Consider the following 24,128-nt stretch of genomic DNA (forward strand, 5'->3'; position numbering starts at 1 on the left):
CCAAGGAAATTTCGTGACGGGACTGAAAAAAATTAATAGTTCAAAAAAACACCCTAATATATATATATATATATATTAAGTAATTTTAAGATTCTTGATAACTTCCAAAGAGTTAAATGAGATCACCATTAACCCTTAAAGTGCTTTTAGTTAATATGACTTTAAATAATCAACATTTACTGTTCCCGTGCGTAGACAAAGTAAATGCGAAATTAAATATTTAACATAGCAAAGGAATGCGCAACCATCTGCACATAAACACACAGTGAGCAGTTACGCACGAGTTGTAGCGATTTCGGCGTACATGGCGTATACGTGACAGCAATGAAAAATTAAAATTGTAGACATTACATATACATATGTATTAATTATATATAATAAATACGCACACGCTAATAGTACTGGCGTCATTTACAAACTAATGCATGTATTTAAGGCTTTAAAAAAACAAAAAGTCTATTACTTCTTATTGAGAGCTGTTATTAACAGGTTCTTAGATTCCTGCAGGAATGGCTGTACAACCAGCAATCAAAGTTAACAGCTGTGCTTCGCATTTATGCTAAATACAATTTGCTATATGATATGGCTTAGACTTACACCATAAGGACAGTTCAAAACTATGAAAGTTGATTTCCGAAACTCGCGTTCTTTGTTGAGGATAAAGAGATACAAAATATGCTCTAAGCTATATTGTCTATTTGATAAAAGTATTTGCAGTTATAACGTAATTAGTAAAATTCATTTGTTATAATCACCCTTTCAATCAATAAAGTTTTTCTAAATGCTCTGTTATATATTGAGAGGTAAAAGTGCGAAAATTCAAAAAAGCTAAGTTGAAAACATTTTTTCTCTCACTTCTAGTGTTTTGCCGCATCACACACATAAAAATGAAAGCTGAAGTAAACAAACAAACGCGCAGTTTTTCCTCTCTCTTTCTGTTGGTTTTCACACTATTTGTCGCAATGCTTTCCACACTTTTTTCCTGAACTCACACAAATAGCCACGGCCATTTAACTAAAAATGTGCGCAGCACAGCCAATTGACAGGTTTGTTTGCCGTTTGCAAATTGCTGTTGGTGCTGAATAGAAATTTGTATGACTGCGCACGATGAATTTGCGAGCAAATTAAAAAGAGAAATGGTCAATTTGTGCGAAATAATTTTTGCGATTTCAATCAGTGATTTCTGCGTTGACAGAAGTGGTGATGTATAAGGTAATGTGGAGGATTGGAAAAAGGAACTGTAACCCGTAAGTTGTTGAGAAATTAGTATTTGAAAAGTTTCTACAATTTATGAGTTTTTTTTAATTGAGATTTTTACTTTCCACAATAAAATTTTTTTGCCATTCAGTAAATAAAGTTAAATAAAAAATGTCAAAAAATTGTTTGGTTCAGAGTTGTTTCGGATTATTTCCTGTCCTGTTAAATGGTAGAAGTAACAGATTAGCCCAATAGTTTACTTAATCCTTCCAATTATTTTTGTATACATAATTCTGTGACTATGCTTTATGATGTTGAAATCAACCGTTAGGTAAGCAACGTTGCTGCACATATATATGTAGAATGTGCTGTCACTAAATATGATAAGATTTACCTAATAACTTCTCTGCAAACTTTTCAGTTCACAACAACAATAGCAAGACTTGAGTCGAGCCCACTTTGTGGCCTTCAATTGAACTCTGTACTCTGTGTATACTATATAACAGGGGTGTTTTTTGCGATTGCATAGTCGATTCCAGTGCGTTTTGTCTGTTTGTATGTAAATGAGTTTCTTTGCGCATGTGTTAATGCGCCTAGAAAAATGCTTATGGCATAGTCGCCGTTAGTTTGCTACATCATTACACCATTTATAACTGACACAGTGTAGGTGCATGATTTGTTGTTGCACCGGTTTTGCATTTAAATGGCCTCACCACTTAACTGTGTGCGTGCTGCACATTTATATTCCAGCGAACAGCTGGTTGCAATATGCGTATAAAGCTGTGTGTGTGTGTGTGTGTGTGTGTACAAGCCATTTGTTTTGTAATAAGTGGAAATAAATTGCAAGCACGCATCGTGTGTGAAACGAATGACATAATGTCGCTACCACAAACTGCCATTTTCCATTTGCAAACGCTTTGCACATCACACTAATACGTACACAAATGTATGTGGAAACTTTGTATTATGAACAGCGCATAGTCCAGTATGGAAATAGCGCAACTTTTAATTGGCTTAGAAGTTCTAAAAACCTCTCGGGTATAAAGGGAAAATACTCAAGTGCTCGCTTTTGATTTCGCGTAAAAATATTCAATGGTGTTGGCTTCTAATTTAAAGGGTAGTGCATTGGTTATGTTCATAGCACCAAACGCTGTTTAAATATAGCCAGTTTCAGTTCAAAAGTTTTCTGTAAACATCTGTTTAGTAACGTAAAATTTTAGTGTATTTATAAACTGGTTTCCAGTCTACTTAATTCCCTACAGGGTTGCCTAAAATAACAAACATTGTACACATGTAGCACTTCTTTTCGACAGCCCTGTCATAAACAGCTATCAAATTTGTTTACACTGATTGCGTGCTCCGTCATGGACGTGACAATGTAGTCATTACAGTCCGTGAATGTGTAATCTGACGCGTGGCATCTGCTGAAATGATTTTTAAATGCAGGATAAATATTGTACATGCACCACACTCGCCTATCTCTTGCTCTCGGTTATTAAGTGCAGCAGAATAAACTGTACTTAAATGCCGGTTAATTAAGCTCCCAAGCAAAAATAACAATAACACAAAGCAAAGAAAAAAGGCTTCTTTATGAGTGCAACCAAACATAACTATTGTTGCTCTTCCAAGACCCAATTATAGACATTATATGAAACATTTCTTAATGTCTACCAACTGTTTTCTTATCAAGCTTTCTTTACCATACCTTTTTACACCCTGAACAGGGTATATTAAATTTAGACGAAGTTTGTAACACTCAGAAGGAAACTTTGCAGACGCTCTAACAAATAAAAAATATATAAATGATCAGCATGACGAGTTGAATTGATTTAGCCATGTCGGTCTGTCTGTATTTAGGCGAAATAGCCCCTCAGTTTTTGAGATGTAGATCTGATATGAGGCATACGTTCTTTTCTTCCCACGAAGCTGTTAATTTGTCTGAACCGGCGATATCGGTTTACTATAGGAAAACATAGCAGCCATACAAACTAAACGATCAAAATTAAGCTCTCATATGACTTTTATTTTTATTTAACATATAATATTTTCAAAATATTTGGCGTAGGTTACTACCTAAAACACAGCTACGAGTACAATATACAATGAAATTTTCCAGATCAAACATGCATATATGGTATATGATATAGCTGTCATACGCACTGAGCGATCGAAATCAAGTTATAACGTGGAAATTTCTATATATTTGAAGGGTATTTTAGCTTTGGTGTTACCAAAATTACCGGTGTTTTTTTGCTTATACTTGGACTTCTATTTTGAACTGAAACAAATTAAGAAGACAGGAATAAGTGTTTTTATACTCTTGCAACCAGTTGCTACAGAGTATTATAGTTTTGTTCACCTAACGGTTTTACGTATCACCTTAAACTAATCGAGATAGAAATAGAGTTATATATATAAATGATCAGGATGACGAGAAAAGTTGAAATCCGGTTGACTGTCTGTCCGTCCGTGCAAACGGTAACTTGAGCAAAAATTGAGATATCTTGATAAAACTAATTATGCATGTTTCTGAGTACAAAAATGTGGCACACTCGCCACATAACGGTACTGCCAAAAACTAACAAAGCGCGATAAATAACTAAATACGCCAAAGACATTATATTTTACCACTGAGATGGTATGAGAAAGATTTTATGGGAGCCGGTGTGAAAATTGGACGATGGGCGTGGCACCGCCCACGTTTTGGAGAAATCACATAGCTCGGAACCCGACTGACCGATTTCGATAAAATTTGTTATGTTCAATTTTTTCCATATTTTTATGTCACATTGTGAAAATGAGCGAAATCGGACAATAACCACGCCTACTTCCCAAAAGCCAACTTTCTTTAAAATCCAATTCATTCGTTCAGTTTCCAGTACACAAATGAAAAAGCAATTAATATAACGAGATAAAACTTTGCACTAATAATGTCTTTAGTGTATGCCACCTTATGATTTAATAATCCAATAAAAACTGTTCAAGCCCCTAGGTATCGAATATGTGGACCCCAGTACCTATAGTTGACTTTTGAACGAAAATGTCGGGCAATGCGTGATATATATAACTGAAATTAAGAGATAATCCTACTCTTATTATGGTATGTCTGTATGTCAAAAACGGGTTTAGTCGGGCCAATACTTCCCTTAGTCCCCATATACTTAGAACAAAGATTTTCGAACTTCCGGGTGACTTTACTCTATATGATTGGTTTTACACCTTAAAGTATTTCCTCGGCTTTGATTTTTGCAAGTTGCAAAAGTATAAATTGTTGGGTTGCACCCGAACTTAGCTCTTCCTTACTTGTTCTTTTTTGAATTATCGCTGGAGGAAGACTTGGATCTTATTACCCATTTTTGGAGTACTTAGGGACTACCTTATTATCACGAAAATGTGTCAACTTAATTTCAATAAGATCTCCCAAAATGTCTAACACTTTCGGTAAGAAGTTAGCCAATGTAGATTCCGGTATTGTATACTTTGTATGTGAAAATATATGGCTATATTCGGATTAGTGGTCACGAAGTGAAAACCTAAAGAAAGGAAAAATTATGTATATAGTGAAAATCAGGGTGCCTCAAACAAAATTTTTAATTTTTTTTTCAACTCTTACCCTTCAAATTTTCGTTTCTCAAAAGTAACCATCACATATTAAGAAAGTTGGCTTTTGAAACTTTAAAACTTTCCGCGATAAAACTATTATTCTCAGAAACGTTTTTCATTTTTATTGAAAAAATTACAAATTTCAAATCACTATTTTAATCGTCTGATTGAGATAATAAAATTTTTAAAGTTTGAAAAGCCAACTTTCTGAATATATGATGGTTACTTTTGAGAAAAGAAAATGAATTGTTAAATGAATAGGAAACTAAAAAACAAAAAGCGCCTGGCTTGAGGGAGTATTTTTGTTTTGTCAATCACTAACATTTGAGGAGGTAAGAGTTGAAATTTTTTTTTTTAATTTTTTGAAGCACCCTAGTTAAAATATTGGCCACAATGTAAATTAAATAATTGCAATGGATACGAAGCAAATGAAATTATCGGAGTAAAAAGGCAACAAATACTTCTTCAAACTTGAAAGAAAACTGATTATCAATTCAAAACGATTAAAAAAACTTTATAAAGCCTCAAATCCTTCACCTAAATATTATAAAAACCTTGTAAAAGACGATTAGGTTAGATTCAATGTGAAATCTGCCAAAATCAATTTCAAGCACTTGAACGCAAGATAACAGGCTCGTAACTTCGCTAATGAACTTTAAAAGTTTCTAGAAATCAATAAATAAAAAAAATAGTAAACTTTTTATTTCAAGCTTTAACTACTAAACTTAAGCAAAGTGCACTGAGAGGTAACATCTGCTGGCCTAGCGCACAGCTGGACAAGTTCAATGATGAATAACCAAGGAAAGGAAAATCGAATTTTTATTATGAGCAAATATTTATGCTTGCATATGTGTTGTGTGTGGCAGTACGGACATATGCAAAATATTTTCACCATCTGTATGTCATTTGCATACACAGAATTTCGCCTCCACTCGCGTCTACATCTCTTTAAACGACTATAGATTCTCTCCTCCTGCAAATGATTGGCAATATTTTTGCCGTTTGCTTTTCGATGCTGCTTCACTATTAATTTCCCGCAAATGCGCTGAGGTGCAGCACCATAAAATGTGGTGTTTATCTGTGTTGGTTGCTTACAGTTCATTTACTCATAAGCGACTTTTTCGCCTGCGCTTTAATTCGGATTTTAATTTTAAATTGTGGAAATAAGCTAAACGAAAATTATCAATACCTGCAGCTGATGTTAGACACAATTATCGTTAATCGCATTTTAACGCAGGATTCAGTGGTGTGATGGCTGGCTTTAAGGTGTAGTAAGGTTTCAAGTTTGCAGAGTTGATGCAAAATGTTTATGGTGTACTTGTATATTATTTATTCATTTATTTATTTACAACAGTTTACACAGCAATTATTGGCTTTTAGCTATATAAAACAATACAACAGGCAACTCATGTACTCAGTCAGCAATAGAGAGGACTACTAACACATATGGTACATATATGTGATTTGATCTTTAATTCTTGTAATATAGAGTTCCACGTATAAGCAGGTGAGCTCATCGCAGATTTTCCATCACATGAAATATTAAGGGTTATATGCACGAAAATTCCATAACGATTCATCGATTCTTAAACCTGCTACTCTATCCCTTAAGCAATATAACTCTCTAATACTTGAGAAAGGTTTTATGAATCTACAACAACAGCACTAACAAAAATAAGCGTTCTCTGTGACCCGCTAATACTACAGCAACTAAAACCTAGCAATGCATTATATATAATTTTTGCTATCAACACCAAACAAAACGTGCATTTATCTACCAATATATTAGCACTTCCACATAAGCTAACAACACCGCCCACTTTTCAGGGTTTTAGCGAAACTTTTCACTCGCTCGGAAAATTTTTATTTTTTTTTTTTGGTATTGTTTTTCACTTTTTTGTTTTATACTTTTTTTTGTTATTGTTTTCCTCTTTTTTCACAAAAAATTCCCATTTCTGCATTTTCCTTCTTCTGCAGTCTAATGCAGTCAACTTTGTTGGCTTTTCTTCCATTTTGTTTGGTCGCCGAGCAGCAATAAAGCATTCTCGTTACTCACGCAACTGTTCAAAGCTGTGTAGCTCTTGATTGTGAGCGCCTTTTCAAGAGCTGTGCATTTCACTATCGCATTTCACACACCAATAGCAATAAAGAATTTGCTATTTCATTTATTATTTACCATCGACAAGATGCTATTGAATTGCACCGAAACATTTATTTCCCCCTGCGCGCTCAGCAGGTGCAGAAGCTTGGCGTTTTTCCAAGGAAAGCTGTTTTATTGTGTTTATTTCTTGATTTTGCGCTGCCATCTTAAAGCTGCGCAATAATAGTTTGGTGCTGCGTGCCACTTAAAGAGTGCCGCTTTGGGATGCAAATCTTGCACTTGTAGCAAGTGAGTGTAACGGCATAACTGTTGTGACGAAATTTGTTCGCTTGAAAACTTGCAACGAGTGCAAACATTTGCATTTGGCCGTAATTTACGAAATTTGCAAAATTTGTGAAAGTTGCGCGTTGCGCGTTGCGAGTTGCGTGTGTTTGTGTTGCTGAAATTAAATTTAGCGCCGGCAGCCAAAGCTAATACCTTCTATTATGCAAAATGTAATGTCAGCGGATGTTTGCATACACGGGAGTGTGGGTGTGGCTGCACTAAGGAAGGTGCTCCTTTATTTTAACTTTCCGTCGAGACTCAGCACCGTTTTACCGTTATGCTTTGTTGCTTAACGTTGCGCAAACTTTCACATTTGATGTGATTTCTGGGTCACCAAATCGGCCATTCGCACAGGTAGCGCATATACAAAGAGTTTTGCTCTGTATTTCCTCTTGGTCTCTTTTTTCTCAACCCCTTTCGTATTCTCTTAGCACTTAATTTGCTTAGCATCTTGAGTTTCATAATTTTCTCAGCGTTTTCGCTACATAAGCAGTGTTTAGAGTGGCGAGTCAGGGTAACTTGACTGCTGGGATTGTTTCGAAAGTTACAACAAAACTTTATATTATTGGTATGTTTAGAGATAGAAAATGAAAAAATAAATAAAACAAGAAAAACTTTAACTACGGTTGCGCCGAAGCTTCACATATACAAAAAATTTCTTACACGAACTTAATTCCGATTGTTCAGTTTGTATGGCTATATGGTATAGTGGTCCGATATCGACGATTTCGGCAAATAAGTAGCTTCTTAATTTCATCTCGATATCTTAAAAACTGGAGGAGGAAGAAGAAAAAGTCTTTTCGCATTTTGCCTATAGATATCGTTGCAGTCGTATATCTGCAGTGCTGCCAATCACATTGTGTTATACAATGTTGGAAAGATGAGATTTTAAGCTTTATGAAATCAAAAAAATTCAACTCAGGGAAATTGGAAAAACGTTACAGCTGCTCAAAAATGAAAGAAAATAATGAAGAAATTCGTTATATTTTGAAATTTTTGTAATAAATAGGGAAGAATGCCATGCAAACCACCAATGAGTTCGTGTAGCACAACACTGGTTCGCTAGCTTCCTATCTGGAAATTTCAAAATTTCGATTTACACTAATGGCATAATGTCTCTAGCGGAAAAATGGCAAAAAGTGGTTGACCAAATTTTTCCTTTTTTGTTCACTATTGTTCATTATAAACATAAAAGAACATGAATTCTGTAATGAACTCCTCTTATTTTCATATACCAAAAAGTTATTTTCCTTCAGTTCAATATTTTTCATATCTGAGAAAGCATTCAAATGTACCAGCACTGTTTTTGGAAAACATCCAAGCAAGAATATGTTTGTATGGGTCTCTTCTTTGTCAGACTCAAATTTTAAGATTTGATTATGAAATTTATTCTAAAAAGTGAGGGTGCATGCTTAATCAACAAGAGCGTCCAAATGCTAATAAGAATATTACCGGCGGATTGGTGATAAAAATCTTTGTATGCTCTAAGTGTATCGGATTGATTAGTTATAAAGCAGCTAGTAAGATAAAAACCTCAAGAGATTGAATTCGATATTAGATATAAAATGCTCAGTGAGACGATTTCGCTCTCAAAGTTGTCTATTGGAGTTAAGAGCCATTCATCACCATTCATTTTAAATATCGAAAGAAGATTAAACACAAAACTGCAAATTCTCTAAAAAACCCTAGGAGCTGCATATTGTTGCTGCACTTTATAAATTTTATAACTTTATCCGACAGTCAGCATATTTGCGGGCAGTAGCCAGCTGGCCTTCATAAAATAATGATAAATGAAAAACGAAAAATCTTATTTATTTACTTGTGTCTGCAGCAGGCGTGAGAAAGCCTTGTTTACCTACTAATATATATTTTGTGGCAGATAACTGCTTTATTACAGTCGTTTAAAACAATAATATTCCCTTTACCTATTCGAAATCGCCACATTACCATATGTAAAAGGAAGGCAGATGCACGAACAATAAGAGACGATTTAAAGTTGATGCAAACAGCTGGTTGTTATGTCAATTTAACTGTCATTTATGAATATTTAAGTGCTATTCAAGAAGCTGCAATGCGAAACATGACCTCTCTTTATGGGCAAGCGGTTGCGAGGCGAGCAATAGGAAAAGCAAACAAGTAATAAGATACACATAAAAAGAGGCGTTTTAAGAGCAACAATAAAAACAACACGTGTATTATAATTGTAAATACATTTGTGTACACATGCATTTGCATAGCTGTGCATAAAACAGCAGTTAACTGCAACAACACAGTAAACTTATATGTGCGTTCTGGCGGCATACACGGCGTATACGTAATTTTCGATTTCCGATTTTGGCACGTACGCAGTGAAGAGTAAGCAGGCGGCAACAAGAGCAAAACAATGTGTGCAAAATCATATTTACATACGAGTTTGTGTCACACATGCCCACAGCAAGGTCGCGCCGGAAACAGGTGTTGGTGAATGAATTTGATAAATTTCCAATTCAAAAGGGAGAATCAACCGCTGGGCATTACATTGGGTCAAATGGACAATCCGACAGTTGGGCAGGCTGTCAGTTCCGAATTCTAAATTGAAACGACACACAAACAAACTGATTTAAGGCTTTCATGTGCAATGAAATGCGTCGCAATGAATGGGAATAGACGTAGGAGCTAGATAGATGGCTAGATACGAGCGTGCGTTTTGGGCAGCAGTTGGCAGCATTTAAGGCGCCCATTAAATGCCATTGTTTTGATATTAGTGAGTGAATGCGTTACGTTAATATGCATATCACAGTTACTTTGTTATATTATATGTGGGCGAGTGAGCGCTCTAAATTATTTTAGCTAATTGAGTATTGTTCTACGGATTGCGTTTACTATTAACGATGTGTCAATTGTTCCGATTATCTTGAAAATAATAAAAACTCAACAAATAACTTATAAATCTTATTATGCATAATATAACGATATAATGGAATGTATGTGCCATGAATGCTGAAGATACTGAAAGTAGATTTAACGGATTGGAACTCATTTTCGCTTGTTATGGTATTACTGTAGCCGGGTTATTAGATTGATAGACCTTGGAAATAAATATGAACATATACAGGAAAAGTTTGAGCGATAAAAAAACTTTGCATTTTTGATAGTTTGTGACCCGCGTATATATAAGCACATGATATATATAGAGAGTTATATAAAATGAATATAAAATAATTAATTCAATACTGTTGACAATGATGCATAGATAATGATCGAAATTAAAAAAAAAAAAACTGCACAATTAATAGTTGGGAAATATTGAATGGCTTTCAGTATTTCTGACTTAAGGCCAAAATATTTTTATTGGAATAAATATGAAGAATAAAAGAGGAATATTTTCTACCAAAGTTTTGATCTAACAGCCCTTTGAAAACGAAACTCTAAGTTTTCGTTCATTTTTAGTTCTTTCGCTAACATTTTTGTTGAAAATAAATTTTAAATTCTGACACTTGCAACCAAGAACTGCAACAAAAAATATTTATTTATTAAAAATATTTCTAATAACGTACATTTCAGAAATTAGATATTCCTCTATTTGTATGTTGAATATCGCTAAAAAAATTACAAAAATTATGTGTGTGCATTTGAAAGCACGATTGTGTAGCATAGTTTTCAGCGCAATGCCTCCAATAGTTTGTGGCACACTTTTCAGCGCACATTTTAATTGAAAAATATTCGAATTGAGGTTCAAAAATCCATATCATGCATAATATTTTTGTAAAAAGTTGCCACTATAACAAAAATGGATAAATTTACCTCGGCTAGGAAGCATAAGCTTTTCATTGAAAGTAAATGCACCTCGCATTCGATGAGAATTAAATTTTAATTTTGATTCAAGAAGAATTGAAGCTTAAATTTCAACTCAAGTGTTGCTTTAGCTCATCAAAAGAAAGAAAATCAAGCCACGAGTAAGCAAAGTTTCTGGCAATGAAAATTTCTTGCAACATTTAATATTGCCTGCGAACATAAAAGCTTAATCAATCTTACTTGCGGGTACATAAATCGCCCCATTGCAAGTGCAATGCACATAAAACCATAAAGCGAGTGCACAATAAAGCTGATTTAATGTCGAAGTGGTTTTGTACTGGATGGATGGCTGGTTGCGCGCTGCTCTTGCGCTCGATTTAAAGTTGTGATTTTTAAGGCAATTACTGGAGCAAAGTTAGTTATTCGCTCGTACGCTATCTGCTCATTGCCATAAATTTAGCATAAATTCAAAAACTAAACAACAACAAAAAGTAATTTTCGCATCAAATTGCAACTGAGGAAATTGTGGCATTTCAAAAAACGGGAAAGTACAGAAAACCGCATTAAGCGTGTTTGTTGTTTTAGTTTGTAAACTGATACTAGATGTGCACACACATATATGCGTGCAAACAAATGAATGCTCTCGTCTCGCTTACATTGTGCCAGAGACAATTTGAATTGCTCTTCATGTGTGCAGTTTGAAGCGTGCTGAATGAGCAGTTGCAGCGTCTATTTGGAGCTTTAAAGTGCATTTTGTTTGCATTTATGCCGTAAAAAGTTAGATGAAGCCAACAGTTTGCATATGCGAAATGATAATGGCACACAGCTTACAGAAAAAGCAAGTTTTCTTTGGAGAAATCGCAATAACAACGCTTAGTTTCTGAAATGCGCGTGTCACGTCGCATCCAAATGTGTTTACATTATCCACATTGTCTGTGTATGATTCCCAGAGCCAATTGCATTTTTCGCTTACAAAATACATGTAAGAATATGAATCAACAAGCGAAATCCCTTGAGCAATGCGTGATTACAGTGAAATGTTGCGCATACGCACTGTCGCACCAGCAGTGCAAGCTGTTTACATGTGGTCACAATTGCATTACGCTACGCTGATTGCGGGATGTATGGCAGTTCACTTCTTTCTGGATAACAATAAGTTGCTATATGTAAGGTTATATGCTAAAAAATAAATGAAAGTCCACTGGACCAGCATGTGAGTGATTTGGTTTGTTACGTATACGCAGTGTACGCCGTGTAAAATGTTATGTCTCTTAGTTCTGATCTTTTAAGGGGATATCTGATTTATTAAACATGTTAAATATAATAAAGAAATGATATCGTACTATATTGCGATTGATAAAATTTATAGTTTTCTCCAACATGCAAGGGCGAGCAGCTAAATCATAAGTACGAGAACTAGAAGCGAATATTAAGAATAAAAGAGGTATCTTAAAGCTGCCTCAGACTCTTAAATATATAAAATAATTAATGCATAAATGCCACCGAAATGATAATTATACTATTTTATGCTTATTATTTATAACTATGAAAATGCAGGAAAGTATTTTTCCACTTTTAAATTTCTTCTCCCACTTGCTAACAAATTGTATGCAATAAATAATGCGGTTACGAATTATTCATTTATATGAATAAATAAGCACATAAATCACCATACCAACTCAACAAAATACAACAAAATCAATAAAAAGAAACATTTAAGATTTTCAGTTTGTTTACAGCCATCAGCCGTTGAGTAGATTTGCGGAGGTGCAAAACACAATAAGAATAACGAAAGAAGTGAAGCAAAACAGCAGCAAAAAGTACACACCGCTTGACTGCAACTCATTATTCTTCGACCAAAGCACAATGGATGTGTTGAGCAAAACAAAACAAAACTTGTCGAAAGTATGCACGAGTGCCGTTGCTGCACTTGTTCGGCCAATAAGTGGTCTTGCATTTTGTATGAATCATAACGAGCAGAGAGCTCGATGATGGTGAGGCTCGTACGAAATGAACTGCTGCTTGCCGGTCTGTGTTGTACATGTGGACGGCTGCAGATATGAGCCTGGTGTGTAGGTGTACAGCTAAGACTCTTTTAAGCACAAGCAAACCGCATTTTACTTCATGAGAAGCATGCTGCTTTGTGCTTTCCGTTTATAAGTAATATGCTCATTTCCATTTCGACATTTGCTGCAACGACAGCAAGTGATGGTTATGGCAGGCAATTAAGCATTAAGTGAGTGGAATTATTAGTAATTTCACTCAGTAATCTTGACAATTAAATGATATATATTGCAAGTGTTATTACAATTCGAGCTAAATTTTATTTATTTTTAGGAAAAATTATGTTTTTTTAGTAAAGTGTTTTTCAGCTTATGATTATAAAGAAGTGTTTTTACAAACAACCTTATAATGATTCTTAATTTATAACTCAGTAGCGGTCTAAATACATTGAAGGCTTACCAAATTTCAAGCACGTCCACCACTTCTCGCCAAACTTAAAAAACTATCAAAGAATACTTGGAAATTTTAAATGTTGGATGCAGTGGCCAACTATTTCGGCCATCTCGCTTGATGACATAGAAATGACTGCAGGTGTAATAAAATACAGTTTAAGTGACTAACTTTTTGCTCGTGTACATGGCACGTGCCGCAAAAGCCTGAATGAAGGTTGCACTACTATTTATTAACAACTATGCTCTATATGTGGTTGAAACTTAATGGGCACTGAAGGCATGGAAACGAAAAACGAGACCAATATTCATGTGTAACTGTGAGAGGCACGTAAGGCCACCATAAATGGTAAATATATGTATATGGTTTTATAAAAATACTAATATACTATATATCCAAAGCACACTTAAATATGCATATATTTAAATTCAAAGATACCTCTTCGGAAAGACTTCATGTGGCGCACAGCAATTTTATAAAGAGTTTGTTAAATAACCGGTTCAGTTTCGGTTTAGTTTCCCTTACATAAACTGTGGTGGTAACGGGTCTCATGTGGCTTAGAAATGTTTTCGCAAGTAGGTTTGAGAATATAAAACCCGATTTTACAAATGTCGCAGACGTAACTACATCACTGTATTTCAATATGCATTTATTTAATCAACTTCAGAGTATTAAGACACACGCATATATGTACATAAATTTAACCAAGCAAATTGTGTACCGACGTACGAATATTGTGCCACAGGTCGTTATCGCAAATGATGCAGCAATATTCAAAAGCCACAGCAGCTTCACTTTCGCTATTAATTATTGAAGCAAGCGATGCTGTGGCACTAATACTGCCTTAAACTCATAGAAAGGATGCATTGCCTGTAAATACATACATATGAGTATTTAAAGAATCTATAGCAATGCTTTTCTATGTGTAATAAATTTATATACATACATTTGAATACACAGCGTAATTGCTAAATATTTCTGCATGGATTAAGGCAGATATGCAATTTTATATGTTGACTTTCTTGCATTTGCACTTTCCAATTTAAAATGGACATTTATGTACAAATCAATTTATTATTTCTGTTCTACTTTAGTTTCATACTAATACGTTTTTATAATATATTTTAAAATAATAATTTAATTATACTCTCGCAACAAAGTTGCTAAGGAGAGTATTATAGTTTTGTTCACATAACGGTTGTTTGTAAGTCCTAAAACTAAAAGAGTCAGATATAGGGTTATATATACCAAAGTGATCAGGGTGACGAGTAGAGTTGAAATCCGTCCGTCCGTCCGTCTGTCCGTCCGCCCAAAGCTGTAACTTGAGTAAAAATAGAGATATCATGATCAAACTTGGTACACGTATTTCTTGGCTCCATAAGAAGGTTAAGTTCAAAGATGGGCAAAATCGGCCCACTGCCACGCCCACAAAATGGCGGAAACCGAAAACCTATAAAGTGTCATAACTAAGCCATAAATAAAGATATTAAAATGAAATTTGGCACAAAGGATCGCATTAGGGAGAGGCATATTTGGACGTCCCCCTACTAAGTTTTTTATACATATCTCAGAAACTACTATAGCTATGTCAACCAAACTCTATAAAGTCGTTTCCTTCAGGCATTTCCATATACAGTTCAAAAATGGAATAAATCGGATAATAACCACGCCCACCTCCCATACAAAGGTTATGTTGAAAATCACTAAAAGTGCGTTAACCGACTAACAAAAAACGTCAGAAACACTAAATTTTACGGAAGAAATTGCAGAAGGAAGCTGCATCCAGGCTTTTTTTAAAAATTGAAAATGGGCGTGGCCTCGCCCACTTATGAACCAAAAACCATATCTCAGGAACTACTAGACCGATTTCATTGAAATTCGGTACATAATATTTTCTTAACACCCTGATAACATGTACGAAATATGGGTGAAATCGGTTCACCACCACGCCTTCTTTCAATATAACGCTATTTTGAATTCCATCTGATGCCTTCTCTGTATAATATATACATTAGGAAATGAAAATACAATTCAATGCTCAAAGTACACAAATTGATCTAATCTAATTGATTTTACAGCAAAATAAAATAATATGTAAGTAAATTATTATCACTTTATCATGCGAGAGTATAAAATGTTCGGTGACACCCGATATTAGCCCTTCCTTAGTTGTTTTTATATATTTTTGATATGTTTACTTTAGGCCAAAACTGATATTACTTAGAGACAATTTGATTTCACTGAAATTTCTTGTTATTCAAGATGACTTTAAATAGATTAAAGAAAATTGGAATCAGCCTGTGGTGAGGTAACAAAACACTTTTGAGTTAAGTATCCCATTCTGATAAAATGCTGAACTGTTTGAAATACTCGCGTCCAAAGTAATGCTCTGCATACAAAAATTTCATTTGAGACCGTGTGATGTGAGCACATCCATAACATTATAACGGGTTAGTGACAAATTTGTGCTTAAATTTAATTTATGGCGTTGAAGGCTATGTCCCAGGCAATTAGCTCTCAACGGACTTAAGACTCCTCCCTGAGTATAGTCAACTCTTGCGTTGGGAATCAAGTATATAGAAAGTTATAATTTATGATATATTGCTGCCTTAAGTGTACACTGTCTCAAAAATACTCAATTCCAAGATGAACAGTTTTACAGACAAAAATCTGTAGGGAAGCATATCTTATTGGATTATTATTAAGACGCATATTCAAATTTACTATATCAGAATCCTAAACTACAACAAAAAATCTCGCGAAGTAGCTAAAAACTGTCTGAGCCAAGTCAAACGCCTTCACTGTTGCAACCTCGATGCACAAACATATATTCACTAAAAATATATATATATACATATATATATCTGCATTAACATATAAACGTACGGCATAACTCGTATCTCAATTCTTAAGCACTTTCTCATTTATTCGTTTGCCGCAATTAGTGCTTGTTGTGTGTGTTTCACTTTCATCAAGTTCCACAACTTGAGCGCACACAAATGAATTACCCGCCTATGTGCGGTGGGAGTGTGTGTGTGCTTTTCTGTGGCGCGCTGAGAATTCGTTATGTCCTTTGTGGCACGTTTCTGTGTGTTCTGCTTGAACGCACACGTAAATAGAATTATTTGTATATGTGTGCATATAACATACAGCAAATAGTTGGCAGAGAAATCTACTTCGTGCTTACCGCTGTAGTTTAAGTGTATTTGGTGCTAAGACTGGTGAGTCTCTATTTTGCAGCTAGCGAACTTAATACTGCTATATCCCGTTCCTTTTGAGTAAATAAAATAAAAAAGTTTAAAAATAAGCATAAGTTTATGCAAAATCTTAATAAAATTGATATTTATTTTTTATCCAGCTTTTTAGCACTTTTTCATAACATAAATTACTCATCGTTTTTCTAGCTTGTCAAAGGCTTCACTTTGTCCCTCAATTTTTAATAAATAATTTATCTACTTAACTTGTGTTTCACAATTGTACAGGCCTCCGCGTGTTTCGCTTTCATCAGCGTTTGCATTCTCTACTCGCGCACTCACTTCCACAGCAAGTGCACTTATGTAGTGCACTCGAGTAATACAAACAACGTGGCAAGTGTCGCTAGCATAGAAACATTTCGAAAAAGCTGCAAATAGCATAAGAAAAAAACTCACGAGTACCCACAAGTTCATGAACAAGTACACTGTGTACTCTACTCAAGTGAACACTGTAGCCAACTATGAACTATGGCTTATGTATGATGCGCTGGCAAGCCACAAATTAATTTACGTAATGAAAGAAAAAATCTCGGACAAGTTTTGTCATTTGTGAAAATAATGCAATTATAAAAACTAATTGTTATTGAATACATACAAAATTCTAGCATTGGACGATTCATCAAAGCAAATGCAGCAATTCGGAACAAAATCATCTTTTGATTGAACAAATCGCTCTTCTCGTGCTGGCAGCTACAATTTCAGCAGTCAGGATTGAATCAGCTCCAGTTGAAATAAAGGACATGAACTATAAAGTTGGAACGTTCTTACATTATAATAGGATTAAATAATTTCTTGTTCGAACTTTTTGGCGGAACTTCTCATTACTCGGCATACTCGTAGCGTGGCAACTTCTTCTCATTTTTTGTGAATTTTGCATGCTAGAAAGTGCACAAAAAACTTATTAAACCAAATACTTTTTTTAATAACAAACGGTATTACTAACAATTTCCAAATAATCCTAAATTATATATAATATGTAGATATCAAATTTTTAGAGGAGACATAAGGCTAATACTAACTTTGCCCTAGGTCTAAATCAAGTGATCGCAGTATCATATGGTCAATAGGCAGCACCAAAAGAAATTCAACGAACGAATGTTAAAAGTGTATAATGATTATTCACTTACAATTATAACAGTATAAAGATGGGTTGCTGAATTTAAACGTGGTCGTACAAGCAACGTGGTCAACACTAGAAATCATAGCCAAAATACAGGATATGTGTTGAAAGATCATCCATTGACTGAGAGAGATTTAGTAGAGGCTTTACACATCTCATTAGGCAGTGTGAGCCATATTTTAAGTGAAATTTTGGGTATTAGAAAGTTATGTGCACAATGGGTGCCACATTCACTAACAATGGAACAAAAACACATTCGAATGCGACTTTCCCAGCAACATTTGGAGCGTTTTAAAAAGAATAAAGTGGATTTTGTGCATCGATTCATCACAATGGATAAGACTTGGGTTTATCACCATGACCCTGAATCAAAACAAGAGAGGCTAAAGAATGGTGTGAACCTGGTTGTTCGGCTTCGAAACGTGTTCGTGTCCGGAAATTGGCCAAGAAGGTTATGGCATCAGTTTTTTGGGATGCGAGAGGAATTTTGTTTGTGGATTACTTGTAAACTGGTAAAACAATTAATTTTGAATATTATTGCAATCTTTTGGACCAGTTGAAGGAAAAAATTCGTGAAAAAAGAGCCGGTTTGCAGAAGAAAAAAATTCTTTTCATCAGGACAATGCACCGTGTCACAAGAGCATTTGGACAATGGCTAAAATCCATGAATTAAAGTTCGAATTGTTGGAGCAACCACTGTATTCACCAGATTTGGCCCCCAGCGACTTCCATTTGTTTCGAGGACTCAAAAAATTTATGCGTGGCAAGCGTTTTTCATCAAATGAAGAGGTTATAACGGCTGTTGAAGCGTATTTTGCAGACCTTCCGGATTCTCACTTCAGTGATGGGATCCACAGATTGGAGGATCATTGGAGCAAGTGTATTAATGTTCAGGAGATTATACTGAATAATAAAGTGTATTTTGAATCATAAAATTGTACTTTTCTTATCAAACGACAAAACTTATTAAACTACCTGGTATATTACTCCTCAAAGATATGTATTTGCATATTATTCAAAAGCAAATAGGTCAGAAATTATGGACAACTAGCTATCTAAATTCTGAAAATTTTTTTAAATAGAGGGATCATAATTATAAAACAGCACAAGACTGAGATAAATAATACCTTTTCCGACACCTGATAGTTGAAGAGAAGGCCTTCTTAAACTCTAACCATGCAATTAAGAGTAAAGTAAATCAACGGAATATAATCAAGATTGCTTTTTTAAAAGCACGGAGCTTTTATTTCGAATAAAACAGAGAAAAATTATGAGCAATATTTTAACTCCAAAAATAGCAAATAATATGCCTGTGGCGCAGATCATTGCTAATAACTATGTATGATAGTTTAACACATATTTTCCTTTTATAAAATATAAAAAAGTGACACTATTACTTTATGAGCGGCGAATTAGGTTACCAGGAGTTGAAAATATTCCAATCTTGTTTGAAAAAAAGAATTTCTTTCGGTGCATATATTATATGCAAGCGATTTAGTTTTAGGATGAGCAAGCTATTTGGAAAATAATCATAATATAAAGCTATAAACACTTTATGGCAGAACACCAAGCAACCAATCTTCCAGGTGTAGGCGCAGCATTATTAATAATAGTAATAAATAATTATTTCTTGAGTCTCGTACACTTTATAAGAACAACAGAGCAAAACAAATAAAGTAAAGTTTCACAATAAACAATCTTTCCACTTGTCGCCTGCACAAAGCCGCAATCCAAGCCTGAATGTAAGTATGTAGAATATACAAAGCTATTATGACCTTCTTTTACTCACCTTCATTCGCGGACACGGCCAAACGAGTACTGTTTTATTAAAATCTCGTGACAGCTGCTCGGCCAAGTGACAGTAGGCGACAAGTGGCGCATTACTTGACGTTGATGACTTTTTCATTTCGCCAGCCTTCGAGAAAGCCGCTGTTGCATTATTAATCTGTGCCGGTGCTACAGATTGCTGTTGATGTGATTGCCGCTGACTTGGCCATGTTGCCGCTGTTGCTGCTGATGATTTTCCATTCAGCGGCTGCTCTTCGTCAGCGAGATTAATCCCGGTATTTAAGGTTTTCACCACAGTTGTATATTTCGGATGTTCAAGCAATTTAATGAAGCCACTTAAATCTGCGTTCGTGTGTGCGCGCGTGTTCATGCAACAGAAATCAGTTGAAAGAAGAAGGTAAAGATGAATACATGTGTTAAAATATATGCGTATAATCTTTTTTACGAGTGTGAAGTGAAATGTTTATTGAGGATGTTAAAAAATGTATATATTTTTATAAACTGCATAAATTTTGTCAGCGCAAAAGGATAATTATTTTGAATGTTGCGACACCACCATGCCGTAAGTAAGTAGCATATTTTGCCAGTTTATGCTTGAGTAAATTTTAATGCCAAAATATATTATATTTTTGGTTGTGGTTTTATAAATTTAATACACTCGGTCGTAAAAGAATTTAAAGGCTTTAAAAATGTGGATGAAGTCACAGCATATGTTTTTCTGCTAACTTTTTGAGGATTTTCATGTGGCCACTAAGAAGGTAGCTGCACTATAGGTAGCTACACCAACCAAGAAAGACAGTACAGTCGCTTTTAACAGTGATTAGGCTTCTAGGCTGCTAATCATAGGAAGGTGCTTCAAAGAATGTATGTTAGATCGAATAAAAATGGCTGAATTTATGCCGTATTTATGCAAATTTTTTTGTCTGTGCCACAAAAACTTTGATCAGTCCGCAGTCTTAATACAGTCACAAACATCATGACTCAGTTCAGAGCGAGGAAAATTCTCAAATGCAATATGTGGAAGATATGAATATCAAACTCAGAGAATGAGAGAAAAGTCGAAGTTTTTTAGCCATCTTCGACAGAGCCCATAAGTTTCTACTATCGCTGATATATCCGGACCGTCGTCTAAAATTGCTATCAAATCATATGCCGGATAGCAGATGACTCTCAGTTCAGTTATTAAATCAGAATCAGATCGTTCCAGGATATAGAATTCTCTTGGCTGCCAGTGGTAGCACCGAACATCACGTGAGGTTCTTTTTTGAATAAGACTGCCTTCGAAATCTGAAGCTAGCACTTGGAGCACAAGCATTATTGAATTAAAACTATATTATCTCGGCTTGAACTATCCTCTGTTCCGAACTATAACAGCGTTTGTTAGAGTGTGAAACTCGGTGACCAGAAATGGTATGTATCGGTGGCACCAGGCCTTTTTGGAGGGCCGGGAAGAGGTCGCTGATGAAAACCGTGCTGGGAGACCTGCGACTTCTAATTCCCCTGATGTTAAATTTATCAAAATCTGTTGTGCATGACATTGTGACGGAACGAAGATGGTCCCAAAAGTGCTCACTGACGACAAAATCTTTTGAATAACATAATCACTGCTAACGAATTAATTTTTTTGTTTGTTTTTCTGCAAAGGCCGATGAAAGGCAAGCATTTTGAGGCAAAAAAAGGGGATCTAAGCCCTCGGCTCTCAAGGCTATTCCGGAGAATGCCTTCCGTGACGCCCTTGGAAATCGCGCTGGCAGCGCTGCATCGACGCAGAAGGAGCCTATTTTGAAAGTTTTTTAAGAGTTGTAACGATTGATTCAATACATTTTTATTAAATCATCTCAGTCCTATTGCTTTCCGGACAAACCCGGTAACTCTTGCATTTTCAGTTGCGATGCCCTTACTCTAATGGACTTCTTCTAACTACAGACGAAGAGTTACCTAGTCGACGAGAACTGTAAATAACTTTCTATTATTGCATTTTTTGCATCCCTAATGTTAAATACAGTCTAATATAACCTAAACAATAGTCCTAAACACCCTTCCGTGTCTGTAATCGCCAAGTTGCGCAATTTTCAAAATTATCCTCGGCTAGTCGATACTCAGTGAAAGGTACAATAATTCCTATGCAAAGCATGCTGTATAAATTTGTTGCTCGCATATTTACGAAATAACAGTGGTAGAAATGTGCATGTTGGTACGTGAATCATGTACTTACCGTCATCACGTAGAAAATCGACACTGACATTTTGCAGATTGACATGAAAGAAGTCCAGAAAATTGTGAAAGCCCTGTTGCACATGCAACACGTCCAAAATGCGGGATGGAATTAAAACGCCCACATGTTGCTGGCGTTCGCCGGTATGCTGTTGTTGTCGCAGCGGTTCGTGTTCGTGAACGTGCTGAGCATCCTGTTGCAGCTGTTCGTCCACTCGCTGCCGCCGTTCCGTTTCATTTGGTTGCGGTTGGCGCTTTTGTGCTGGCAGTGGCTTTGAAGTCGATAATTGTTCCTGCGCCACATGTTGTAGTGGTTTTTGTTGTTGTCCTCCTTCAAGTGGCTTCTGTTTGCGCTGCTTGCGTATCTCCGGTCTTGCGTGTTTTTGTTGTAGTTGTCTTTTTGGTTCATTCTCCTTATTTGCTGACTTTCGTCGCTGCTGTGTGAGTGGAGTTGGCAGCTGTTGCTGCGACATTTTGGTTGAAAACTTTGGCGACTGCTTCATTTCGGAGGATAAGTGAGCGCGTGCAAGAATTCCGCTGAGCGTTGCTGTTGTTGTGCGTGTTTCTGTTGTTGCTTTCGTAGCTAATGGCTGCCGTGTTGTGTCAAATTGCTGTCGCGGTCGATGTATTTGCTCTGCTCGGCGTTGTTGCTGCGCTTGCGGTCGCCATTGTTGCTGTTCACTTGCCTGCTCAGCCCGCTGCAACTGCCACACTCGTTGTTGTTGCGCACTATGTGCCATTCTTTGGTGATTTTGTCGTTCTGTTGTCGAGTCAATATTTGCAACATTTTGTCCACCTGAGAGTTCTCCAACAGTCTGCAGTTTTGTGGTTACCACAGTTGCTGTTGGCGCTGCAGCCGCCGTTGACTGCGTTGTTGGTGTTGCTGTAATTAATTTGTGTTGTGTTTGCGCCACATCTTGTGCCTCAGCGCGGAACTGTTGCACACGAGCTGACTCCACTGTGCTCATTAATTCTCCGCCAATTGGGTGTCCAATACTTGGTGCATGCAGCAACTGAATTCGCTTGGTGCTGGAAGCTTTTGTTGTTGTAGTGTACTCAGCTATCGTGTGCGGCTCTTCCAGTGCTGCCAACTCTTCGTTTTCTTGCGGCTGACTGTGCTCTTCAATGCAAATCTCAGAGGATCTGCTTTTCTTGTTGTTGTTTTGTTTGTTATTGTGCTTACACACCTTATCAACTATCACTGCCCTGACAGCTGTCACGTTTGTGGTTGTGGTTTTTTGTGCCTGTCTTATTGCAGCTACTGTTGTCAGCTCACCTATGGTGTCAGCAGCCGATGCATTCAAACGTTCAATGGCAACTTTTTCGGTGGTACAATGCACACCCACTAACTGTTGGGAATCGAGGAGTAGGAAGAAAGCTGTCAGCAGCAGAAATAATTTACCAATTTGACAGATTGTTAACTTCATTTAGGCGACGACACCGACGAAAGGCGCATTCAGCATGTATTCAAGCGTGTGAATTAAGCACTTATTGTTGTTGTCGTTTTTGTTGTATATAATTTTTTTGTGACTGCAATTGCTTTGTTGTTGTGGACTGGCAAAAGTGTCTTTCAAAGCATATTTTTCTGAAAAATGTTCACATCATCGCCATGCGCCTGTGGCTATGCAATGGAAATGTGCGTTTTTGCAATTGTTCTTTCTTTTGTTGAAAGTTTCATCATCTACGTTCGCAGTCGACATCACCATAATTTTCCACACCAGTAAATAAATTTTAAATAAAAACTTGCATGTGTGGTTTTGGTCAGCGTGTTCATTATATATTTGGCTATATTATTCATCCTCTTTGGCACATAGTTGGAAGCGACTGCAAAATTGAAAGAAAAATGATTTTTTCATAATATTATAGACGGCTTTCTTGACAGCTATAAATTGGGGGTATATCTTCCAATGTAGATAGATTGGAAAGTTGTTTATACTATAGTGCCTATCGGAATATTTGCGAACAAGTGAGTCAGTATAAAAATGACAATAGGCAATCGTCTTATTTTCTACCAAATTTGGTCTCGATATCATTTTACATTTCAGTTACTCAGATTGGGTAAAGATACAGATATATCAGGATATGAAAATATCGAAAAACTAAAACCTAGACTAAGATTATTATACAGATACAGAGTGGCTTGCCCTCCCCTGCTCTTTTCATTTTTATGTGGTAAAATATTCTAAACTTATATGCATGAAATTCTGGATGCGATATGCTCCTAGATAAATATACATATATACATGAAACTTGGTAATAGAGAACATTGTTTTCGCAGAAGATATTATTATTTTTGTTT

General features: G+C 35.8%; 1 protein-coding gene across 1 annotated transcript in view; it reads right to left on the reverse strand.

The window, feature by feature from the left end:
* The window catches only part of LOC126751150 (uncharacterized), a 95,495-nt gene that overhangs the window by 40,628 nt on the left and 30,739 nt on the right, over nt 1–24,128 (reverse strand). The window contains exons 2-3 of the mRNA XM_050461161.1: nt 21,831–23,653; nt 19,617–19,957 (exon numbers count right to left, since the gene is read on the reverse strand). Of these exons, the coding sequence (XP_050317118.1) occupies nt 19,617–19,957; nt 21,831–23,256 (1,767 nt within the window). The 5' untranslated portion in view covers nt 23,257–23,653. The remainder of the gene's footprint in view (nt 1–19,616; nt 19,958–21,830; nt 23,654–24,128) is intronic.

This window comes from Bactrocera neohumeralis, chromosome 2 (genome assembly GCF_024586455.1).
Source record: "Bactrocera neohumeralis isolate Rockhampton chromosome 2, APGP_CSIRO_Bneo_wtdbg2-racon-allhic-juicebox.fasta_v2, whole genome shotgun sequence".
NCBI classification, from domain to species: Eukaryota; Metazoa; Arthropoda; class Insecta; order Diptera; family Tephritidae; genus Bactrocera; species Bactrocera neohumeralis.